This window comes from Cajanus cajan, chromosome 10 (genome assembly GCF_000230855.2).
Source record: "Cajanus cajan strain Asha chromosome 10, NIPB_CcT2T_4, whole genome shotgun sequence".
Classification (NCBI taxonomy): Eukaryota; Viridiplantae; Streptophyta; class Magnoliopsida; order Fabales; family Fabaceae; genus Cajanus; species Cajanus cajan.
The window spans coordinates 35,255,237-35,274,574 of NC_138526.1; the positions used below are offsets into that span (position 1 = coordinate 35,255,237).

Here is a 19,338-nt window from a genome sequence, read left to right on the forward strand (position 1 = left end):
ATTTTTCTATATAAATAACTAAGAAATCATTTAATAATTTATATTTTATATCAAAATTTTAACCTTTTTTTAAAAATACCATAATATGAGTTTGAGTCAATTATTACTTTTTAATCTCTTTACTGACTTAATTATAATTAATACTCTCTTTATCTCATAATAAGTATCTTCCTAGATTATTTTACATAGACTAGAAATAAAAAAATCTTGTGATTAGTCTTTTTTATTATAAATAATTTAATAAAATATCTACTTTTTCTAAATAATGTTATGAAAAAATAAAAAATGTAATTAATACAATATTAAAAAAGTAATATGACACTAATTATTTTGAGACTTATTTTTTCTTCAAACACGACACTTATTATAGAATAAAAAGAGTATTATATACTATAAAATTATACTTAAAAATTAATATATTAACTTTGATTTTGTTTAAAAAATAAAAATATAAAAAAGAGTAAAATTATTTAATTTTTAATATGACAAGACATTATTATAAATATATATATATATATATATATATATATATATATATATATATATATTATAAAAATGTCAGTGGGATCATATCCTCATTGTAATCCATGTGATTCATCCTAAATAGAAGATGAGATTTTATTAAAAATAATCAATTAAATTGTCAAACAAAGATTAATTATTGAGAAAACTCGTAAGTCAATTGTAACAATAACTTAAAAATAATAATAATAAAGTATGACCTATTTATTGTCAGGGTCTATAAGAAAAATTTAAAGATGTCACACACTAAAATGGATTCACTAATAGATGTAGATAACAATCGAGATGATCAATTAATTATTTTAATAAACACATATTTAAGTAATTAAAAATAATTACAAAATAACAAATTTTAAAAAAAAAAATAATTCTACATTTTAAAGATGAAAACAAAGAAAAAAAAATTCAAAGACCAAAATCAAAATTTTCTTATGTTGTAAGAACTAAAAATATATTTAAGCTAATTATAAATTACCAATAAGTCACTTATACGAATAGAATTGAAATTTCTTTATACAAAATATTGGGTTCAACTCTTGTACAAAAAATGTGGTTGGGAGAAAAACTCCACCAAAGGTGATTATTAAAGTTTTTAGCAAAGAATAATTGTCGACAAAGTTGGTGAAATAATATGGTTACTGTACTATCCGTACTGCGTAACCGAGCTCCGAGCTCGGTACCATAACGCAAGCCGACCTCGGACACGCACCGCGTGATATCAGTTCGGTACTTAAGCGAATCATAACTGATCCCCGAGGATCTCGCCTCGGACGAGGTCCGTTATCTAATCATATTACACCTCATCTCAGGCCCAAGGCCCAAAGCAACCCTAATTCACATCTAGGTACGTGCATTACTTATACGAGACTAATACTCACACAAACACTAACTTTAGCATCAGAGTCTCTTTTGCAGGTACCACCCCCATCTTGGAACACCAGCGTACCCGTGAAGGGGGCTCACCGATCTTACCTGGCGAATCACCTCTATGGTAGATTTCCGGTAAGAACATTTGGCGCCCACCGTGGGGCCGATCAAGACAGCTCTTATCGGCCACCTGTATGGTTTTCACCAGAAGCCATAGTAGACGCACAACAGACGATGCAAACCACGCAACCACCATGGATAACGAAGCAGCGTTGAGGAGACTAATCGATCAGGTCGAACAGATGCGGCAACAGCACGATGCTGAGCTGCGCAATATGCGTGCTCAGCACGAAACCGACCTAGCGGCGATGAGAACCGCCAATGAAGCGGACCTAGCGGCATTACGCGCCGAGAACGAGCGCATTCGCGCCCAACTCCCTCGGCGCCCCTCTGATCACTCTCCTCACGAGAGCAACATCCATGAAGACGAGGCACACTCGGCCTCTCAATCCCGGACCGCGACTAGGGCACCGACTTCACGACCCGCCACGCACCGATCTCATGTATCGACGCATAAGTCGGGCCCAGACGCCAGCAGAGCATCCACTCATGCCACAGAAGGCCAAGAAACCTTCCGCCGACATCCTTTTGTGGACGGCATCATGGAGACCCCACTCCCTCGTGGATGGAAACCTCTCCACCTCAACGGCTATGACGGCACGACGGACCCCGATGGGCACATTGACCTGTACACCACCCAGGTAAACCTCTACACTAACAGTGACGCTATCCTATGTAGGGTTTTTCCGACCTCGCTCAAAGGAGCTGCACTCCACTGGTACACCCAGCTACCCGCCGGATCCATCGACAGTTTCAGCACCCTGGTCCGGCGATTCATGGCGCAATACGCCACGAGCCGACCTCATCACACAACCTCGACCGCCTTGGCCAACCTCAGGCAGAATCTACGAACCTTCATGGAACGCTTCTCCAGCATCTCGGTGCGGATCCGAAACTTGAACCTTGAGGTCGCCCTGCACTCCATGCTCATGGCTCTAAAAGCCGGCCCCTTCGTCGACAGCCTATGCCGAAACCCCCCCCACCCCCCCGTGATATGGACGAGCTCCGCGCTCGCGCGACCGGGTACATCCAGATGGAGGAACACTCCGCTTTCCGTGACCAGGTTCGCGGAAAAGGTCAAGCAAAGTCAGAACAAGGGCATAGGGACAAAATAAAAGTCAACAACGACAGCCAGTTCAAGAAGTCAACTAGGGCAAACAGAGGAGGGAGATACGACTTCTACACTCCCCTAAACGCACCTAGAGTCCACATCCTGGAGGATGCCAGCAACAACAACCTGCTCGCCCTTCCACCACCAGGCCACACTCCCAACAGCGCCGACAAGTCCAAGCACTGCCGGTACTACAAGAACCATGGTCACACCACGGAGGAGTGTCGCACACTCAGGGATCGTATCGAAGAACTCATTTAGGCAGGCCACCTCGGCCAGTACGTCCAGCGACAGCAGGGTAACCGAGGCGGCTACAGCGGTCGGGGACGAGGCAGAGGCCGTGGTTCGGGAGCTCGCACTGACCCACACCCGGGTCCCCAACAAAATACTAGCGGCGCAGTGCAAGCCGAGATAAGCCAAGAGACAGAGTCGGCTCCCTTACGGGGAGTAATCAACACAATTACAGGTGGCTTTGCGGGGGGAGGCGCCAGCAGCTCGGCTCGAAGAAGACACCTGCGAAGCATCAACTGCGTCCACTCTACCACCTCGGCCCCACATCAAAGCTCACCGCCGATCTCTTTTTCTGACGAGGACTACGCTAGCGTCAGCCCTAACCAAGATGACCCCATGGTCATCATCGTAGAAATAGCCAACTAGGAGGTGCAGAAAGCACTCATCAACCAAGGGGAGCTCGGCCGACGTCCTGTACTGGCCAACGTTCCTAAAACTAGACGTCCCCCACTCTCTCATACAACCTCACACTGAGCCCCTAGCCGGCTTCGCAGGAGAGCGAGTTCACACTCGAGGGTACGTAGACTTACTGACAACTTTCGGAACACCACCAGATACAAGGCGGGTCATGGTCCGATACCTCCTCGTGGAAGCCAACACTTCCTACAACATCATCATCGGAAGGCCCACCTTAAACCAACTCAGAGCGGTAATGTCAACCCCACACCTCAGCATGAAGTTCCCGGGCAAGGACGGTAAAATCATCTCCGTCAAGGCTAATTAGAAAACGGCTCGGCAATGCTATGCCGAGAGTCTGAAGGTCTCCTCGTCCAGCAAGCAAAGCAAGGGGGATCCCCCCACCGCAGCTTCTTAAGTTTCATTTCTTTTTTCAGTATTGAACAAAGTTTTGCACTCTTTTCCCGCCCTAGTCTTTGACTGTGAGGGTTTTTAACGAGGCACACAGGCATAATAAATAAAATTACTCATTTTGCTCAATCCATACTCTTATCTTTCTGCTTATATAAAGGGCGAAAACAAACCTTAAACGCGCAAATGCAAATCCCGAGGTCGAATACGAACTCTCGCTAAAGGTCGAGTTCGACCCTTAATTAAATAGTCCATCTAAATTCTAAGGTCGAATTCGAACCTCGGCTTATTAAGGTCAAGTCTGAACCTTCGCGAAAATCTAAGGTCGAATTCGAACCTCGGTTTATTAAGGTCAAGTCTGAACCCTCATTAAAATCTAAGGTCAAATTCGAACCTCGGTTATTAAGGTCAAGTCTGAACCTTCACGAAAATCTAAGGTCGAATTCTAACCTCGGTTTATTAAGGTCAAATTTAAAATCTAAGGTCGAATTCGAACCTCGGTTCATTAAGGTCAAACTTGAACCTCCACGAAAACCTAAAGTCGAGTCCGAACCTCGCGCTATCAAGGTCAAATTTGCACCCTCATGAAAGTTTCAGAAAACAGACATCAAAATGCATACACAACGGAAATCGAGCACAAGCGCAACTCAATCGTTTTCCCTCAAAGTTGAGGTCGAGTTCGAACCCCAACACCCTCACCTATGATCGGATACAAAACCTAACATATTAATCTAACGACGAGTGCGAACTCTCAATGGGTCAAACATATGTCTCAAAGCACACAAGTGTCGAAAATCAAACGAAGTCGCAGATGAAGAAAAACACATATATCCATAGAAGCAAAGTTTCCAAGGTTCAATACATCAAGTCAAGAAAAGGAAAACATAAAGCAAAAAAGAGAACACGAACGGCCTAGGCTGAGGCATTTCCACTCGAACTGTCATCGACATCATCCTCCCTGACCAGCCTCCCAAAGCGGACGACCTTTTCCACATGCAAGGAGGAGAAGTCGAACTCGGGAGCCAGGAGACGTGCCTGACGAGCAGCCTTTTGAAAGCCCCTCTTGTGTTCCATCACAATGGAGCGTTCGACCTCCGCGAGCCTCTTCTCCGTGGCCGCTTTCCCCGCCGCCAGCTCCGCGAGCTCCGCCTTCAAGGTGGCAATCTCGTCCTCACGGCCACCAAGAATGACCTCGCTATGGAGGCGCTCCTCAGCCGCCGCCGCCAACTCTCCCTTAAGAGAGGTCACAACGTCCTCCAGAGCCCGCACTTGGCTGCGAGAAGACGTTACCTCATCCTCCAAAGAGCGAGCGCGACCCCGAGAGAAGGCGACGAGCTCTTGCAACTCCCCCACCTGGGAAGCATAAGCCTCGTTGGATCGTAAAGCGATCTCAAGAGACTTTTGCACCCTTGCAAGATCGCCCCGCGCAGACCGAAGCTCCACCTCTTGCCGCCTCGCCTCACCAACAGCAACACTAAGAGCTTTGTTCTCCTTCCTCAGGATCTTATTTGCATCCTTCCAAGGTTGAAGTCGGCCCCTCAGCTTAGCCAGCTCCTCTTGCTGCTTGGCCAGGTCCTCCTGCTGCTTAGCCCACCTAGGCTTCCAGTGGCCCAGGATGCCCATAGCCCTCTACAGAAGGACCTGGGCAGCGTCGAAACTATCCTCGGGGCCGGCCTCGTCTATCAACCCCTGGTCCTCGGAGCTCAACGAGCCCTGAGGAAAGAACTTCTCAGCGGTCACCCCCGCGCTCCACAGCGAGCCCATGTCGGCCGAAGCGCTCACGTGGTCCAGCCGCACTTTTGAAAGGCCCTTCCCGAAGCGATGGGTTAGGTATCGGCTCCGAGAAACCCCCTGTGACGAACCAGGCGGCAGCGCCGAAGCTACAGCGGTGGGTGGGGGAACCTCACGGCTCGGACCCCCTTCACGAGCCTCAACAGAGGCGGAAGCCGGCGTCCCCTGCTCGATATCTGGAAGGTACTCAATAGCAACCTCCGACCTCGCCTGCGAAAACCAGCCCCATGTCAAAAGATAAAATAAGGTGGCACACGGAAAACCAATAACGTCAGGGAACACTACTTACCTCAGCAGTAGGAACAACCTGCTCGGTGGCCGGAACCGCCACCTCGGCAGCCTGGACGACCCGCCCGGCAGCTTGTGTCGCCGCCTCGGCAGCATCTCCTGCCTACGAAAGACAGCCCTAGGTCAGAACACAGAAAAACACAATAAACGACTCTAAAAAAGCAACAGTAACAGGGTTCTCACCACCTTGGCAGCCCGAACCACCTCCTCAAAAGCCACCCGAGGGGCCTCCTTCGGCGGTGGACTCTCAGTAAGGTCCACTGCACTCGCATCAGCGGCCGTGGAGGTCACCTCCTCGGCGTCCGCAGGGGCAGAGGTCCCCCCGACCTCCTTCGCTCCCTTTTTCCTCTTTCGGCTGACCCTTAGAGGGGGACCATCCTCCTCTTGAGGCTTGGGGACCTCGAGTTCTGTGACATTGTAGCGATGTTTGAGCTCGCGCCACAAATTCTTCCCCATGATACCTACAGACAAGAAGCAAAACACATCAGCAAAAGAAAGCTACACAAACCCCAAGCCACCAAAAAAGAAAATACTCACTCTCCAAACCCCTCTCCCTGTATGCCGAGTTCGCAAGCGACAGAACGAGCTTGTAATCCAGCGGGCGAGGAAGTGCAGCGAGGTTGTCGATAGTGGCCACCTCCGAGGCCGTCAGTTTCACCTGGCCTACCCCATGAAACCTAGACGGTTTGGGGCACCAGTAGAAAGGGAATTTCGGTAGCCCGCCAAAATAAAACGCCCCATCCTCCAAAGGGTCAACATTCACAAGAGCAACCCGAAAAAACTCTTGCTTGAAATTTTTATAGGACTGGGAGTAGAGGGTAAACAAACCCCCATCCCTACTCCCATTTCAAGGACAGAATTCCATATGGCGGAACGCCTAACTTCAACTGATAAAAATGAAGAAAGACGGGAAGGGATACCTCTATCCCTAAAGCTGTACACAGGACTTGAAAAGCCCTCAAGAAACCCCAACTATTGGGATGCAACTGGAAAGGAGCCGCGTTGACATGGTTCAAAAAATCACACTCAAACTGAGTGAAAGGAAGACAGACACCTAAATCCCTAAAGAAACAATAGTACATATAGAAATGGGGAGAATCGGTAGACTTCCCCATGTACACACCCTCACCAGCCTGACAGGGTTCAAGCTGGATCATTCGGGAGATAGAAGGGTCGCAAACCCTGCACGACCTGGCGATCCTGTTGACCTCAAGAAAGGTCCGAAAGACACTTTGGATGCCCCCCACCTCGCACTTGACCCAGTCATAGCCAGGAATGCCCGGCTCAGGGCCCCGGGGCGGATCCCTCTTTTCGGCGGCGGCTTTCCCGGTAGCCACCGCCTTACCACGCGCCTTACCCCGAGAAGGCGCAGAAGAACCGGCACCACTTCCCCCACCATGAAAAAGACAAGAAAGACTTGAAGAAGGATTGGGGAAGAAGGAAAAAGAAGACTGTAGAAAGGAAGTACCTGGTACTCTCCCTCAGAAATTAACCCTAAGAGTGACTGGGTTACCGGAAACGACGGCGGAAACGGAGAAAATGGAGACGGAAGACGAGCAGAAAAACGAGAGGAACAGCGCACACAAGAAGCTGAAAAAGCGAAAAGTGAGCAAAGTGAGAAGCGAAGAGGCGCGCATGAGAGAAAAGAAGGTTTTCTCCCAAAATTCAAAACGGCCATGCCACGTGTCAACCTAAGGGCATGCCTGACAACACAATTAATTACAAATTTATCATTGCATAACCGTCATTTCCTATGACACGCCACTTGCACGTTTCCGGGAAATGAATAGTCGCGACACGTGTCACCACAACGAGCAAACGTATGCGAGAGGTCACCTCCTCCCAGCGAGCTCAGCCTTAACTCCTCGACTTACGGTCTTCGGAGCTCGGGGGGCTAGTGTACTATCCGAACCTTGATATGCCAAGGTTGAGTCCGAACCTTGAGATCACATTTTCTTAACCAAGGTCGAGTTCGAACCTTGATATGCCGAGGTCGAGTCCGAACCTTGAGATCACATTTTCTTAACCAAGGTCAAGTTCGAACCTTGATATGCCAAGGTCGAGTCCGAACCTAGAGATCACAATTTCTTAACCAAGGTCGAGTTCAAACCTTGATATGCCAAGGTCGAGTCCGAACCTCGAGATCACATTTTCTTAACCAAGGTCGAGTTCGAACCTTGATATGCCAAGGTCGAGTCCGAACCTGGAGATCACATTTTCTTAACCAAGGTCGAGAAGCCCCTTCGCTCTTACATCACTCGATGCTTGGGGGGCAAGTGTACTGGCCAGCCAAGTTGCCGACTCGTCCTTCACCAATCTATTGACTCAATCAAAGGTTTACCAGTCTGACCAAGCAGTAAATTCATCATTGCCGAGTTCCTCAGCTCGACCATGAAATATGGACATCGGAATGTGACATCGGCCCAAAGAGGCCACGTCATCAAACAGATAAAAATATAATTTTGTTACCACGCCGCCTGCACGTTCTCGAGAACGAGGCGACAGTTGCAACACATGGCATCTTGACAGGCAAGCATGCGCGAAAGGTCACTGCTCCCTGACGAGCTCGGTCTTAACTCCTCGACCTACGATCTTCGGAGCTCGGGGGGCTAGTGTACTATCCGTATTGCGTAACCAAGCTCCGAGCTCGGCACCATAACGCAAGCCGACCTCGGACACGCACCGCGTGACATCAGCTCGTTACTTAAGCGAATCATAACTGATCCCCGAGGATCTCACCTCGAACGAGGTCCGTTATCTAATCATATTACACCTCATCTCAGGCCCAAGGCCCAAAGCAACCATAATTCACACCTAGGTACGTGCATTACTTATACGAGACTAATACTCACACAAACACTAACTTTAGCAACGGAGTCTCTTTTGCAGGTACCACCCCCATCTTGGAACACCAGTGTACCCGTGAAGGAGGCTCACCGATCTTACCTGGCGAATCACCTCTACGGCAGATTTCCGGTAAGAACAGTTACAAAATAAATTTATTTACCAATACATGTCATAAACAAATAAGGATGCCAATAGGATGAAACAAGTATTTTTATTTTTGGTAGAGGGAACGAGACAACAATGAGTGAGGATATGTATATTTTTTTAATAGAGATATTCACAAATTTTATACATAGTCATGGATTTTTGTAGATATTTATTAATGTACATAATTTTAAATAAAAATAATTAATTAATTTTTTTAAAAATAATATTTTGAAACATATCTAAACTACCAAAAAAAATTATGTAATATTTTTTTTGGTAACAACAATTATGTTATATATTTAAATTAAAATAAAAAAATATGTATATTTGTAAAAAAAAATAAATTAAAATAACTTACTTTATATATAATTAAGATAAGATTATTTAAATAATTTTAATGTAAAGATATCTTATTATTTGTTCGTGCCCTATCAATAAACAGGTATTTATTTAATTATTTAAATAATATTTATAGCAAGTATATGTGAGTGGATTTTTTTTGTCTATTATAGTGTTGATCATAAATAAGGGTATTTAAATTTGAAAAAATTATTTTAAAGACTATATTAATTTTATAAAAAAAATTGCATACAATCATGGATTGAAAACCAAAAAAATATAATTTTCATTATAGTTTGATTTGATTTATATTTTATTGTATTTTTTATTGATTTTTATAATAATTATTTTAAAAAATTATATATATCATAATTAATTAATAATGTAAAAATTTTACATTCAACGTATATTTTTCTTTTCTGTAAAATCATTAATTTTATTGAATATATAATTTTATCTATTAATTAATTGTATAACATAAATAAGTTGTCAGGTATCAATAATTCATTTGTCACATGACTCACATCATCTACGAAACAATACTAAAAGTAAGGACAAAAAAGACATGTATTTCAATCAAATTAAGGATTAAATTAAGTATAGTAATTAATTCTATCAATAATTCATTTGTTACATGACTCACATGATCGATGAAACAATACTAAAAGTAAGTATTTCAATCAAATCAATAATTAAATTAAAAAAGTATAATAATTAAAATTAAAATAATTTTTTTAAGGACAAAGAACATATTGAACAAAAAATTGTGATTTTTCTATTTTTTTAAAGTTCATTGTCAAGAAGTATTGTCTATGAACACCAAAAACAAATCTTCTTAAAAAATTTGACATACAGAATAAATGGAAGAAAAATGGAAGAAGGAGATTGAATACATTCACATTGACAATCCAAAACCTACATCCTAAATATGCTTTTAATATAAAATCTTGTGCAGACACCATTTAAGTGTTTTAACAGAAGCAGAAGGACATACTAATTCGAACCAAGTCATTTTAGTATAAGATCAAGTTGACAATAACTGAGGTGCATTTTTTCTTGGTCCAGAAACTGTTACAAGTCACCAATGAAACAATCTTATTTATATGCAAAAGCTTACCCATTTACATATTTTTAGTCCTTCACCTCAGCAGGCACAGTGTGTCTCCAAATTCCTGCAAGGATGCTACCAAAGATTGAGTGTAACACACTTGAAACAGCACAAGGAACTGTGGTTAGAGGATCTCCAAAGTGTTTCGTAGCAAGAACAACCCCAAGAACTGAGTTCTGCAATATGAAGTGGAGAAACAGGTAAATTATTATTGGACTTAAACTAATGATCGCAAAAAGGTGTATTAAGATGCCTATGAGTTTGTTTGGCTAGACTTCTGAAGAAGTATTTCTAAGAGAAAAATAAAATAATAATAAAATAAGTTTCTTCTTTAGTTAAAATTAATTTATTTATATGCTAAATTTGTAGAAACACTCTTATATTAACTTCTTCAAAAATTTATTTTTAATTTATACATAAAATAGTTTTAATTTATAGAAAAACTTATTTCATTTTATTATTTTTTTTCTTTGAAAAATGTTTCTAGATAAATTTATTCAAAAATTAAGACTCTATGCTTGATAATTCAATTATAGAGAACAAACTTTACCTGCATGCCAACCTCAATGGATATGGTTCGTGATGATGACACATCTAGGCCAAGCATTCTTGCAAGTACATAACCAAAGAAAAAACCTGAAGCATGAAGAAGAGAGGAAGCTAAAACTACTTGTCCTCCAGACATAAGGATTGTTGAAGAGCTCTGAGAAATAGCATTTCCACACAAAATTGCCACAGTTGCTACAGCCAAGGGAGGCATCAATGGAGAGACAATTTTAACAATAGGTTGGAAATACTGATTCAGAAATGCACCAGCCAACACAGGAAAAAGCACAACCTGTTGAGAGAGAATATGGAGAGAGGGTGTAACAATTACAACAAATTAGAAACAGAGACACGATTGATTTGAGAAGTATTAAATTGCTTACTTGCAATGTTGAAATTAATAAGCCAGATGCATCCACTGCTACATATTTACCGGCAAGTTTGGCTGTCAGAAAAGGAGTCATGATCTGCAATGTTTATTTTTCAGCCAGACAGTGAAAAAAAAAGTTTATAAAAGTGCTATTCAAGCATAAAATATAACAACTCAGTTTGAAATGCTACACACAATAGAAGTTTATAAAATCTCTCCTGATTATTGTAATAGGTAAATAGCCAATGGATTAATAGATAATTTCATGAGGTGCTTGAGAAATTTGTTGACATGTAATGTACATAAAATAGTCCCATATATTTTATTCAAATTCATGTAAAATCTTTGTTCAAGATAGAATCTATCTTTCAAATAAACATAAGAAAAATTACTACTTTTTTGCACCATACCATAAAATATGCAAACAAAAGAGAAGAAGAAGAAATCATTTATGCTTCAGCACTAAAATATATCCAAATTGTTTCATAAAACAAACACAACTTCTATTTAAAACCTTTCCTTCAAATTATTATTACACTATCAGGTCAGGGAAAGTACAGCAGTTCATATAGCATCAAACTGAGATCAGGTGCCATGTTTCATGCAAAATTTTATTCTTCAGAATAAATTTTTGTCCACTTCTTAAAATAACTTATTATAACCAATCACTTTGGGTTAGAGACAGAGTTCATGAAACAATCACAATACTAAACTTGGGAAGTCCACATGATGCAAATTGTAATTGATTTTACTGCCTTCTAGTACCTCTTGTCATTAAGATTGCACATCAAATATAAGGAAGCCAAAGATAGGACTAAAACTATAGTATACTAACCACGGCAGATATAGTGCTTGCAGCTGTCATTATCACAGAAAGTGCCACATTTCCACTAGCAAAACAAACAGGTCATCAGATCACCTTGCTCATCAAATCCACAAAAAACATTAAGAACATGTTTAGATGATACAAGTTTAAAAGAGTTTTTGAGAGTTTTTCTACTGAATTTTTTTCTTTTTACTAAGTTTGTATCTAAACAGACTCAAATTGGAATAAACAGTTATGATAGCCAATATACCGTGCAAGATATGTAACAATGTTACTAGCTGTGCCTGCAACCAAACAAAGACTACTTAAAATAGATAAAGGGTGGATAGAGAAAAACATTAACCACCAGATTAAAATTCATACCTCCTGGACAACACCCAACTAATATTAAACCTGCTGCATAATGCGATGGAAGATTCAACAGTTTGCTTACCAGAAATCCAGATAATGGCATCACCTGAAAAATGTGAATGATTCTCACAAACAAGGATAAATCATCAAGATAAATGGTTTACAATGCCAGATAAAAGCTAAATGCGGCAAATGTTTTTTTTCTTCTTTTTAATAACCATGTTATTATTGGTGCCCATTTTGCTGATGATTAATTTTTGTTAGAAAATTTGGTTGACCACTTTTAGTAGAGTCTCTTTTCTTAATCATGTTTTTTCCATCCACAAAACTCAAATCCGATGCATTACTTAAAAATGCAGAGTCAAGTATCAGTGAGACTAAGATGTTGTTGGTGCAAATGTTTGGTCTGAGAAAATGGTTTCTATTTCATTTTTAGTTTTCATTTTGACATTTAAGAAAATATTGCCAAAAAAAAGGCTTACAAGAAACAGTGAAAACAGAAAATAATAAAAAGTTGCTTTCACCATACAAAAATTTGACACAAGGAAACAAAGTAAAAGGAAATTGTAAACAAAAAGACATTTTCTCAAACCAAACAGCTCTTAAGGTAACAAGTTTCTGTAAACAAATTAATCATTATACAAGAGCTTACTTCCTGAGATTTAATCGGACAAGCTTCAATGTCATTTGACAAAGAGTTATAAAAGGATTATACTATAAGCTACCTTCATAAGTTCAATAATCAGTCACATTCAATTTTTAAGTACTTATATGATTAGTCAAAATAAGCTTTAAAGAGTTCTTTCAATTATCCTCAAAACTAAAACAGTGTATAGACACTAACCGAATACTGAAGGACAAATCCAGAGAGGACTTCCTTAGGCATGGAAAGAGCCCCACGAAGATCATCAAGAGTGAGGGTCATACCCATACCAAGCATGATGATGGAGAGGCCCACAATGTTCAATTTTGGAGTGACCCAATTGAAGGAACTTGGCTTGAACAGCCCCAAAACGCATCCAATGGTCACCCACAATGGCAGTGCCGTTGATAAGGCCTCACCAACCAGCTCAAACCATTCCCGAAGACTTCTACCTTCATTTGCACTGCTCCCATTCGACGAAATGCCACACTTAAGTGGACCAACCTTGCAGCTGCTTATTCTTGGTGATTTTGATGTGCAAAGGTTCAACAGTGGCTGAGGATGAAACTTACATGATAGTGTGAGCTTAGAAGATGATTTGGTTGATGTCAAATCAGGTTTGATAGAAATGGTTGTTGGAACAAGATTGGTGTGTGATTGCACTCTCACTTTGACTACGTCATACACAAGTGGAGAGCATGCTACTAGTGCTTGCATCTTCTCCCTCTGTGTAGTTCTACCACAAAACGAAGATCACTATAGAGCACTATGAATGTAATGATTTGATAAGTTATTATCACTATACACCTCTGGTTGATTATAATAATTTTATATCATCATCATCATCAAACTTTACATAAATTTTATATCAAAAGTACTTTACATGAATTTAAAAATATTTTATGTTACAGTGTCGAGTCTTAAAAAATTGGTATATAATAAGCTCGTTGCAATTTATTTATGCATAGAAAAATGGCCAAGGGATGAAAGCAGAACATAGGTTTTCTTTTGAATTCATCGAAACTGTTTATATATTTTGTTAATTTTAACTTCTAAAACTTGAATAAACAACCATGGCTTCAACTGTGGCTAAATAAAGCTTAAAATAGTGACAGCTATAAAAGATTTAAAATTGTGTCCAAGTAGCTCAAACAGCATCTAAATTATTTGTTCAAGTATTACATTTCAACTCAACATATACAAATGATTGTCTTTGGCGATCATCATTTTTAAATGGTCTTTTCTATTTTCTAATTATATATCCCAATCTCATAACTCAAACATCTAAAAAGATATTCTAGTCATACTGATATTCCTGCATAATCATGAATCACACTAGATTAACATCCTCGATTAACATTGAATCAGCATCATATATAAGTTCGTGAGTTACATTATCGGATGCAACGAATGTATAGAATCTTTCAGTTCAAGTCCCCTTATTATAACTATAGTATGAGATTTTTAAATTTCACATTTTTTAAAAAATTTTCCTTCACATTTTTTCTGATTTTTGGAACTTTATAAGAATGGAAAATAATTAGAGATTTTTCTCATATATTGTTGAGAATAATAAATAATCTTTTTAAAAATAAAATAAAATGGGAGAATAGTTTTGTTCTTTGAAATTATTTGGCTGATACACCATAATAAATAAAAAATAAAAATAAAAATTACAAAAATAAATTAATAAAAAATTTATTTACCAAACTAAATAATTTTGGACACGTCGAATACGAAGGAAGGAAGAAAACGTCAAAGGCAATGACGATTTGTGGAAAACGTTACTTTGAGTGACGTTTTCACACTGTTCAGCGTGAGAAAGTAACTAAAAACATCAACCCTGTTGATGTTTTCTATATAAATTAAAAAAATTCAAAATTGAATGTAAAACGTTGTTCCCTGAGCTTTGAAACACAACCAGAATAGTCCATTCTGAAACCAGAACGGGCCATTCTGATTCACTCTTTGTGTGTTGCATTTACATCTAGAACGGGTCGTTTCAGTTACAAAATTAATACACAACTAGTGGGACCAGAATGACTCATTCTGGTTTCGGAACGGGCCGTTCCAGGTTCATGAAAGAAGGACTATGAAAAAATATAATTATATAATTTAATTCTTAAATTTTTTATTTAAAATTATCCATTATTTATTAATTTTATATATTATTTGAATTATATATAATTAATAACTTAAAATATAATTTATTGAAAATTTTTGAACTAAATTAAAATTATAAAAAAAGTACTAAGATTTCCCTATGAGTTTTTCCAAATTAGAATTCCCTGGCCTTTTACGAGGACAAAGATGAGAGCTAAAAGCAAAACTCACCTTTGTTCCGCCTATTAGCATGTCTAGTGTTTTGTCATAAACATGTCACGTTATTAAAAAAATTCATCTCATTAATTGTCACATTATCAAAAATATTATACTATTGTTTCATTTTTAACTTTTTTCTTAAATTAAATATTAAAGTAAAAGATAAATTTTACTTTTTATCCCTATAATATTTAATCTGGGATTTTGTTTCCCTGACTTATAATTTTATAAACTTACTCTAATTCTATAAACTTTACAATTTTTATCTCACTACTAAATGGTTGTTCATTATCTCTTGAAGTTATAACATTAAAAATATCTAAATGATATAATAATTAAACTAAAATATACTTTCAATTTTTATTTTTATCTTATAAAAATAATAATAAAATTAGGATAAAAATGAAAATTTAATGTATAATTTAATCTAAATATCATTAAATATTAATTATCTAATCATCTACTTAATATATAAATTCATAATCAATGTTATAATTTTAATAGTTAATAGATAATATTTATTAATAAAATTAAAATTAAATCCCAAGCGTGTGGTTCAGCGGTAGAGGTTGATCCACGCTTAAGCAAGGTCAGGGGTTCGAATAACAAAAATCAAAAGCACAATTTATGTTAAAAAAATTGTAATTTTTTAATGCAGAATAACTTGGAACGGCCTGTTCTGATTTCAAAACGGGCCGTTCTGGTTGTGTTTCAAAGCCCAGGAAACGATGTTTTACATTCAATTTTGAAAATTTTTAATTTATATAGAAAACGTCAACAGGATTGACGTTTTTAGTTACTTTCTCACGCTGAATAGTGTGAAAACGTCACTCAGAGTAACGTTTACCACAAATCGTCACTTCCTTTGACGTTTTCTTCCTTCCTTCATATCCGATGTGTCCAAAATTATTTAGTTTGGTAAATAGTTTTTTTAGTAATTTATTTTTGTAATTTTTTTATTTTATTTATTATGGTGCATCAGTCAAATTATTTATCAGATATGCGTAATTGTTATACTTTTATAATTATTATTTAATTTGTTGAAGAACTCATAATTACATATAGAAGGAGAAAATAAAACTAGTGCAAGAAAATATTTTACATAAAAAATTTTACAACGATCAAATATTCTCACATTGACTAAGAATAGGCTCAAATAAGGATATGATTTGATTCTCTTGATTTGTTTAGTAAGTTAACCTTTGTGGGTATTCATGTCAAACCTAAGACTGATTTATTTCAGTTATTGTATCAGTTATTTATTTGACTTAGTTCTACAACATTAAATTGGTTATAAATAAGTAAATTGTGTTGGGGTTATTTTATGGTACTTGTTTGAGGGGATATTTTATGAAGGTTATTTTTTATAATGTTATTACACAAACATACTCTGCGATGATGAGATATTGTCCGCTTTGGGCCTTAGCCCTCACAGTTTTGCTTTTGGTCATCACCCAAAAGGCCTCTCAATCATTGAAGTATGTTTGTGTTACAATGATAAGATATTGTCTACTTTGGGCCTTAGTCCTAACAGTTTTGCTTTTGGTCATTATTCAAAAGGCCTCTTAATCATTGAAGTATGTTTATGTTATATAAGTTGTTATTTCTTATCATATTTTATCGATGTGGGACTTGTTTGTATCCCAACAAATTGGATATAAGTGATTAATATGTTGAAGTCAACGTCGAATCGTTCAGATAATGCTCGAATTTGATTCTTGGTAGAAATAATTTTTAGCTAAACTTTACTTACCTTCAATAGAATTTAATTAATTTAAAAGGGAAACCTTAAGACACTAGTGAAAAAAAAATAGTCTAAAAATCAATTCATATGATTCAAATTAGATTCAAGCAAACCATCTAAAATGTGTTGTAACTTGTAAGTTCAAGAAATGTGCACTTACTCATGTGACTCAGAAAATAGCTTGCAAATATATATACCTTCCCTTTCTAATAAATACCTTTTCCTTATCATTTATTTTTCAAATTTTTTTATAAATACTCTTTTAATTTATTCTTTTCTAAAATAAATTTTATTTCTAATAAACTGTGTTCTTTGTTTACTTTCTCTTCTTTTACTTTTTTTTTTCGCCACTCTATCCCTTTCTAATTGCTCTTTGTTCACTTCCTTTTTTTTTTTTTTTAAATTTTTTCTCTTTAGCAATCAAGAAACCATGTGACTCATTTGTGTTATTTTCTATACCTATTTTTTTCACTCTTAATTTCAAAATTTTTAATTTTTTTTTTTTACTTTATCTTCAATATTACATACATTAGATACAAGGTTATTAATTTTATTAAGACATTGTTTCCAAATATATGTATGACATGTTGATTTTACGATAAATTATTGATTAAAAAATATTTTTATCATTATTGTTATAAAATTGTATTTTCTAGTTTTTAAAATATACTTTTGAAAAAACTTTTTAAAAGAAAAAAAATTTTCTCTTCTTGAAAATCCTTTTTAGAAGTTTTTTTTTTCTCCAGAAAGTATTTTTTAAAAATATATTAGAAAACATATACTTTCAAAAAAAATACATTTCAAAAGTATATTTTTAATTTTAGAAAATATTTTGTGAAAGATTAGATTTATTATTCTTCTAAAAGGTATTTTTTAAAAGTATATTTTTTATTATCCAAGAAGTTTCTAAAAGAGAAAAAATATATTCCCAAAAAGTACTTTTGTGAAAGAAAAAAAAAATTCTATAAAGTACTTTTCGTAAAAGTAAGTTTTTGGGAAATATTTTCTGAAAAAGAGTATTTAAAAAATAAAGAAAGAAAAAAAATAAAGGAAGAGTATTATCGATTTATGGAGATATATTTATAAAATAAAAATAATAAAAACGCCTCTTTTGTTTAGGTGCGTGACAAGCCTGCCAACATGTGGACTATTGCAAAATGGACTTAGGCCACCTATTTATGGTAGATGATATTCACACCTCCACTCTCGTATAAACACACCTCCTTTTTTAAAAAATATATATAAAATGTCTAAATTACTCTTAAAAAAAATACACTTCCCTTTACCGCACCCCGTTCCTCGCATCCCACACCCCCTTCCCCGCACCCCCGAACAAATCATCATCATCAACAAAGGGATGAACATGAACCAACCTCTTCCTTGGTGATCTTGTTCTTGTTCTTCTCACTATTCCATTGGGAGGCTAACAATATCCCCAATCATGCGCACCACCTCATCCATGTTGGGCCTCTGGTCGAGCACAAGCGCAACGCAGGACATGGCAATCTGCAACAACTGAACCATCTCCTCTTCGATGTTCTGGAACCTCATGAGTTCCGCGTCGATCACTTTCGCGGTCCACTCTTCGCGCACCACTGACTGCACCCAACGTGGAAGGTCGATCCCTTTCTCGCTCAGCGAGGCTTGGTTCGGCGCCTTGCCCGTTAGGAGCTCCAGCACCAGCACGCCGAAGCTGTACACGTCGGATTTCAATGTCACCTTTCGGGTTTCCAGAACCTCCGGAGCCCGGTAACCTGCCACCCGGTTCGAGGGAACCGGGTTCGCGAATATCGGTTCAGCCCGAAGTCCGAAACGCAGAGGTCGTGGTTCGGGTGGAGGAGGATGTTGGAGGATTTGATGTTGCCGTGGACCTGTTTGGCTGACACGTGGAGGAACGCCAGGCCTCGTGCGGCTCCCAATGCTATTCTCATTCGCGTGTCCCAATCTAGCGGCGTTCGCTCTGACCTTCTGCTCCCTGTTGTTAAAACGTTAATAGAGTTATTCGTGTGTCCCAATCTAGCGTGCTGGTTGCACCTCCGCCGTTGATCTCGCCCTCGACACCCTCTGCCGCTAGATATTTTAGCATCGAACAGCTCGCATTGCTCACTCAGGTTTCTTCTTTCTTATGTTTCATGCCTCTTCAGAAATTGTACCCCCTCTGCTCTTGTTTTTGGGAACTAGGAACTCGGAACAACCCCCTTTTCTTTTCGTTTTTTTTTTTTTAATTTGGGATGAGAATTTTGGGTTACCAATTACTGCTTCAATCTATCCCATCACAAGGTTCTATTCTACCGCTCT

The 19,338-nt window shown here is 38.2% G+C and overlaps 1 protein-coding gene and 1 pseudogene across 1 annotated transcript; both read right to left on the reverse strand.

Annotated features, from left to right (window-relative positions):
• Positions 1 to 9,945: 9,945 nt before the first annotated feature.
• Positions 9,946 to 13,910, reverse strand: LOC109809399 (putative sodium/metabolite cotransporter BASS1, chloroplastic). The gene is made up of 7 exons (XM_020372698.3): positions 13,176 to 13,910; positions 12,344 to 12,437; positions 12,231 to 12,264; positions 11,990 to 12,044; positions 11,168 to 11,251; positions 10,789 to 11,076; positions 9,946 to 10,414 (listed from the first exon to the last, which is right to left on the reverse strand). The coding sequence occupies exons 1-7, from the start codon at positions 13,689 to 13,691 to the stop codon at positions 10,262 to 10,264; spliced, it is 1,224 nt and encodes a 407-aa protein (XP_020228287.1). The 5' UTR covers positions 13,692 to 13,910; the 3' UTR covers positions 9,946 to 10,261.
• Positions 13,911 to 18,305: 4,395 nt separating this feature from the next.
• LOC109807287 (putative inactive receptor kinase At2g26730 pseudogene) lies at positions 18,306 to 19,163 on the reverse strand (annotated as a pseudogene).
• Between the last annotated feature and the right edge of the window lie 175 nt (positions 19,164 to 19,338).

Coding starts and splice junctions, on each gene's coding strand:
- LOC109809399 (XM_020372698.3), bottom strand. CDS start 13,691: ATGCAAGCACTAGTAGCATGCTCTCCACTTGTGTATGACGTAGTCAAA. Junction 12,438..13,175: donor GATTTGTCCTTCAGTATTCG/GTTAGTGTCTAT, acceptor CACATTTTTCAG/GTGATGCCATTATCTGGATT. Junction 12,045..12,230: donor ATTGTTACATATCTTGCACG/GTATATTGGCTA, acceptor TTGTTTTGCTAG/TGGAAATGTGGCACTTTCTG.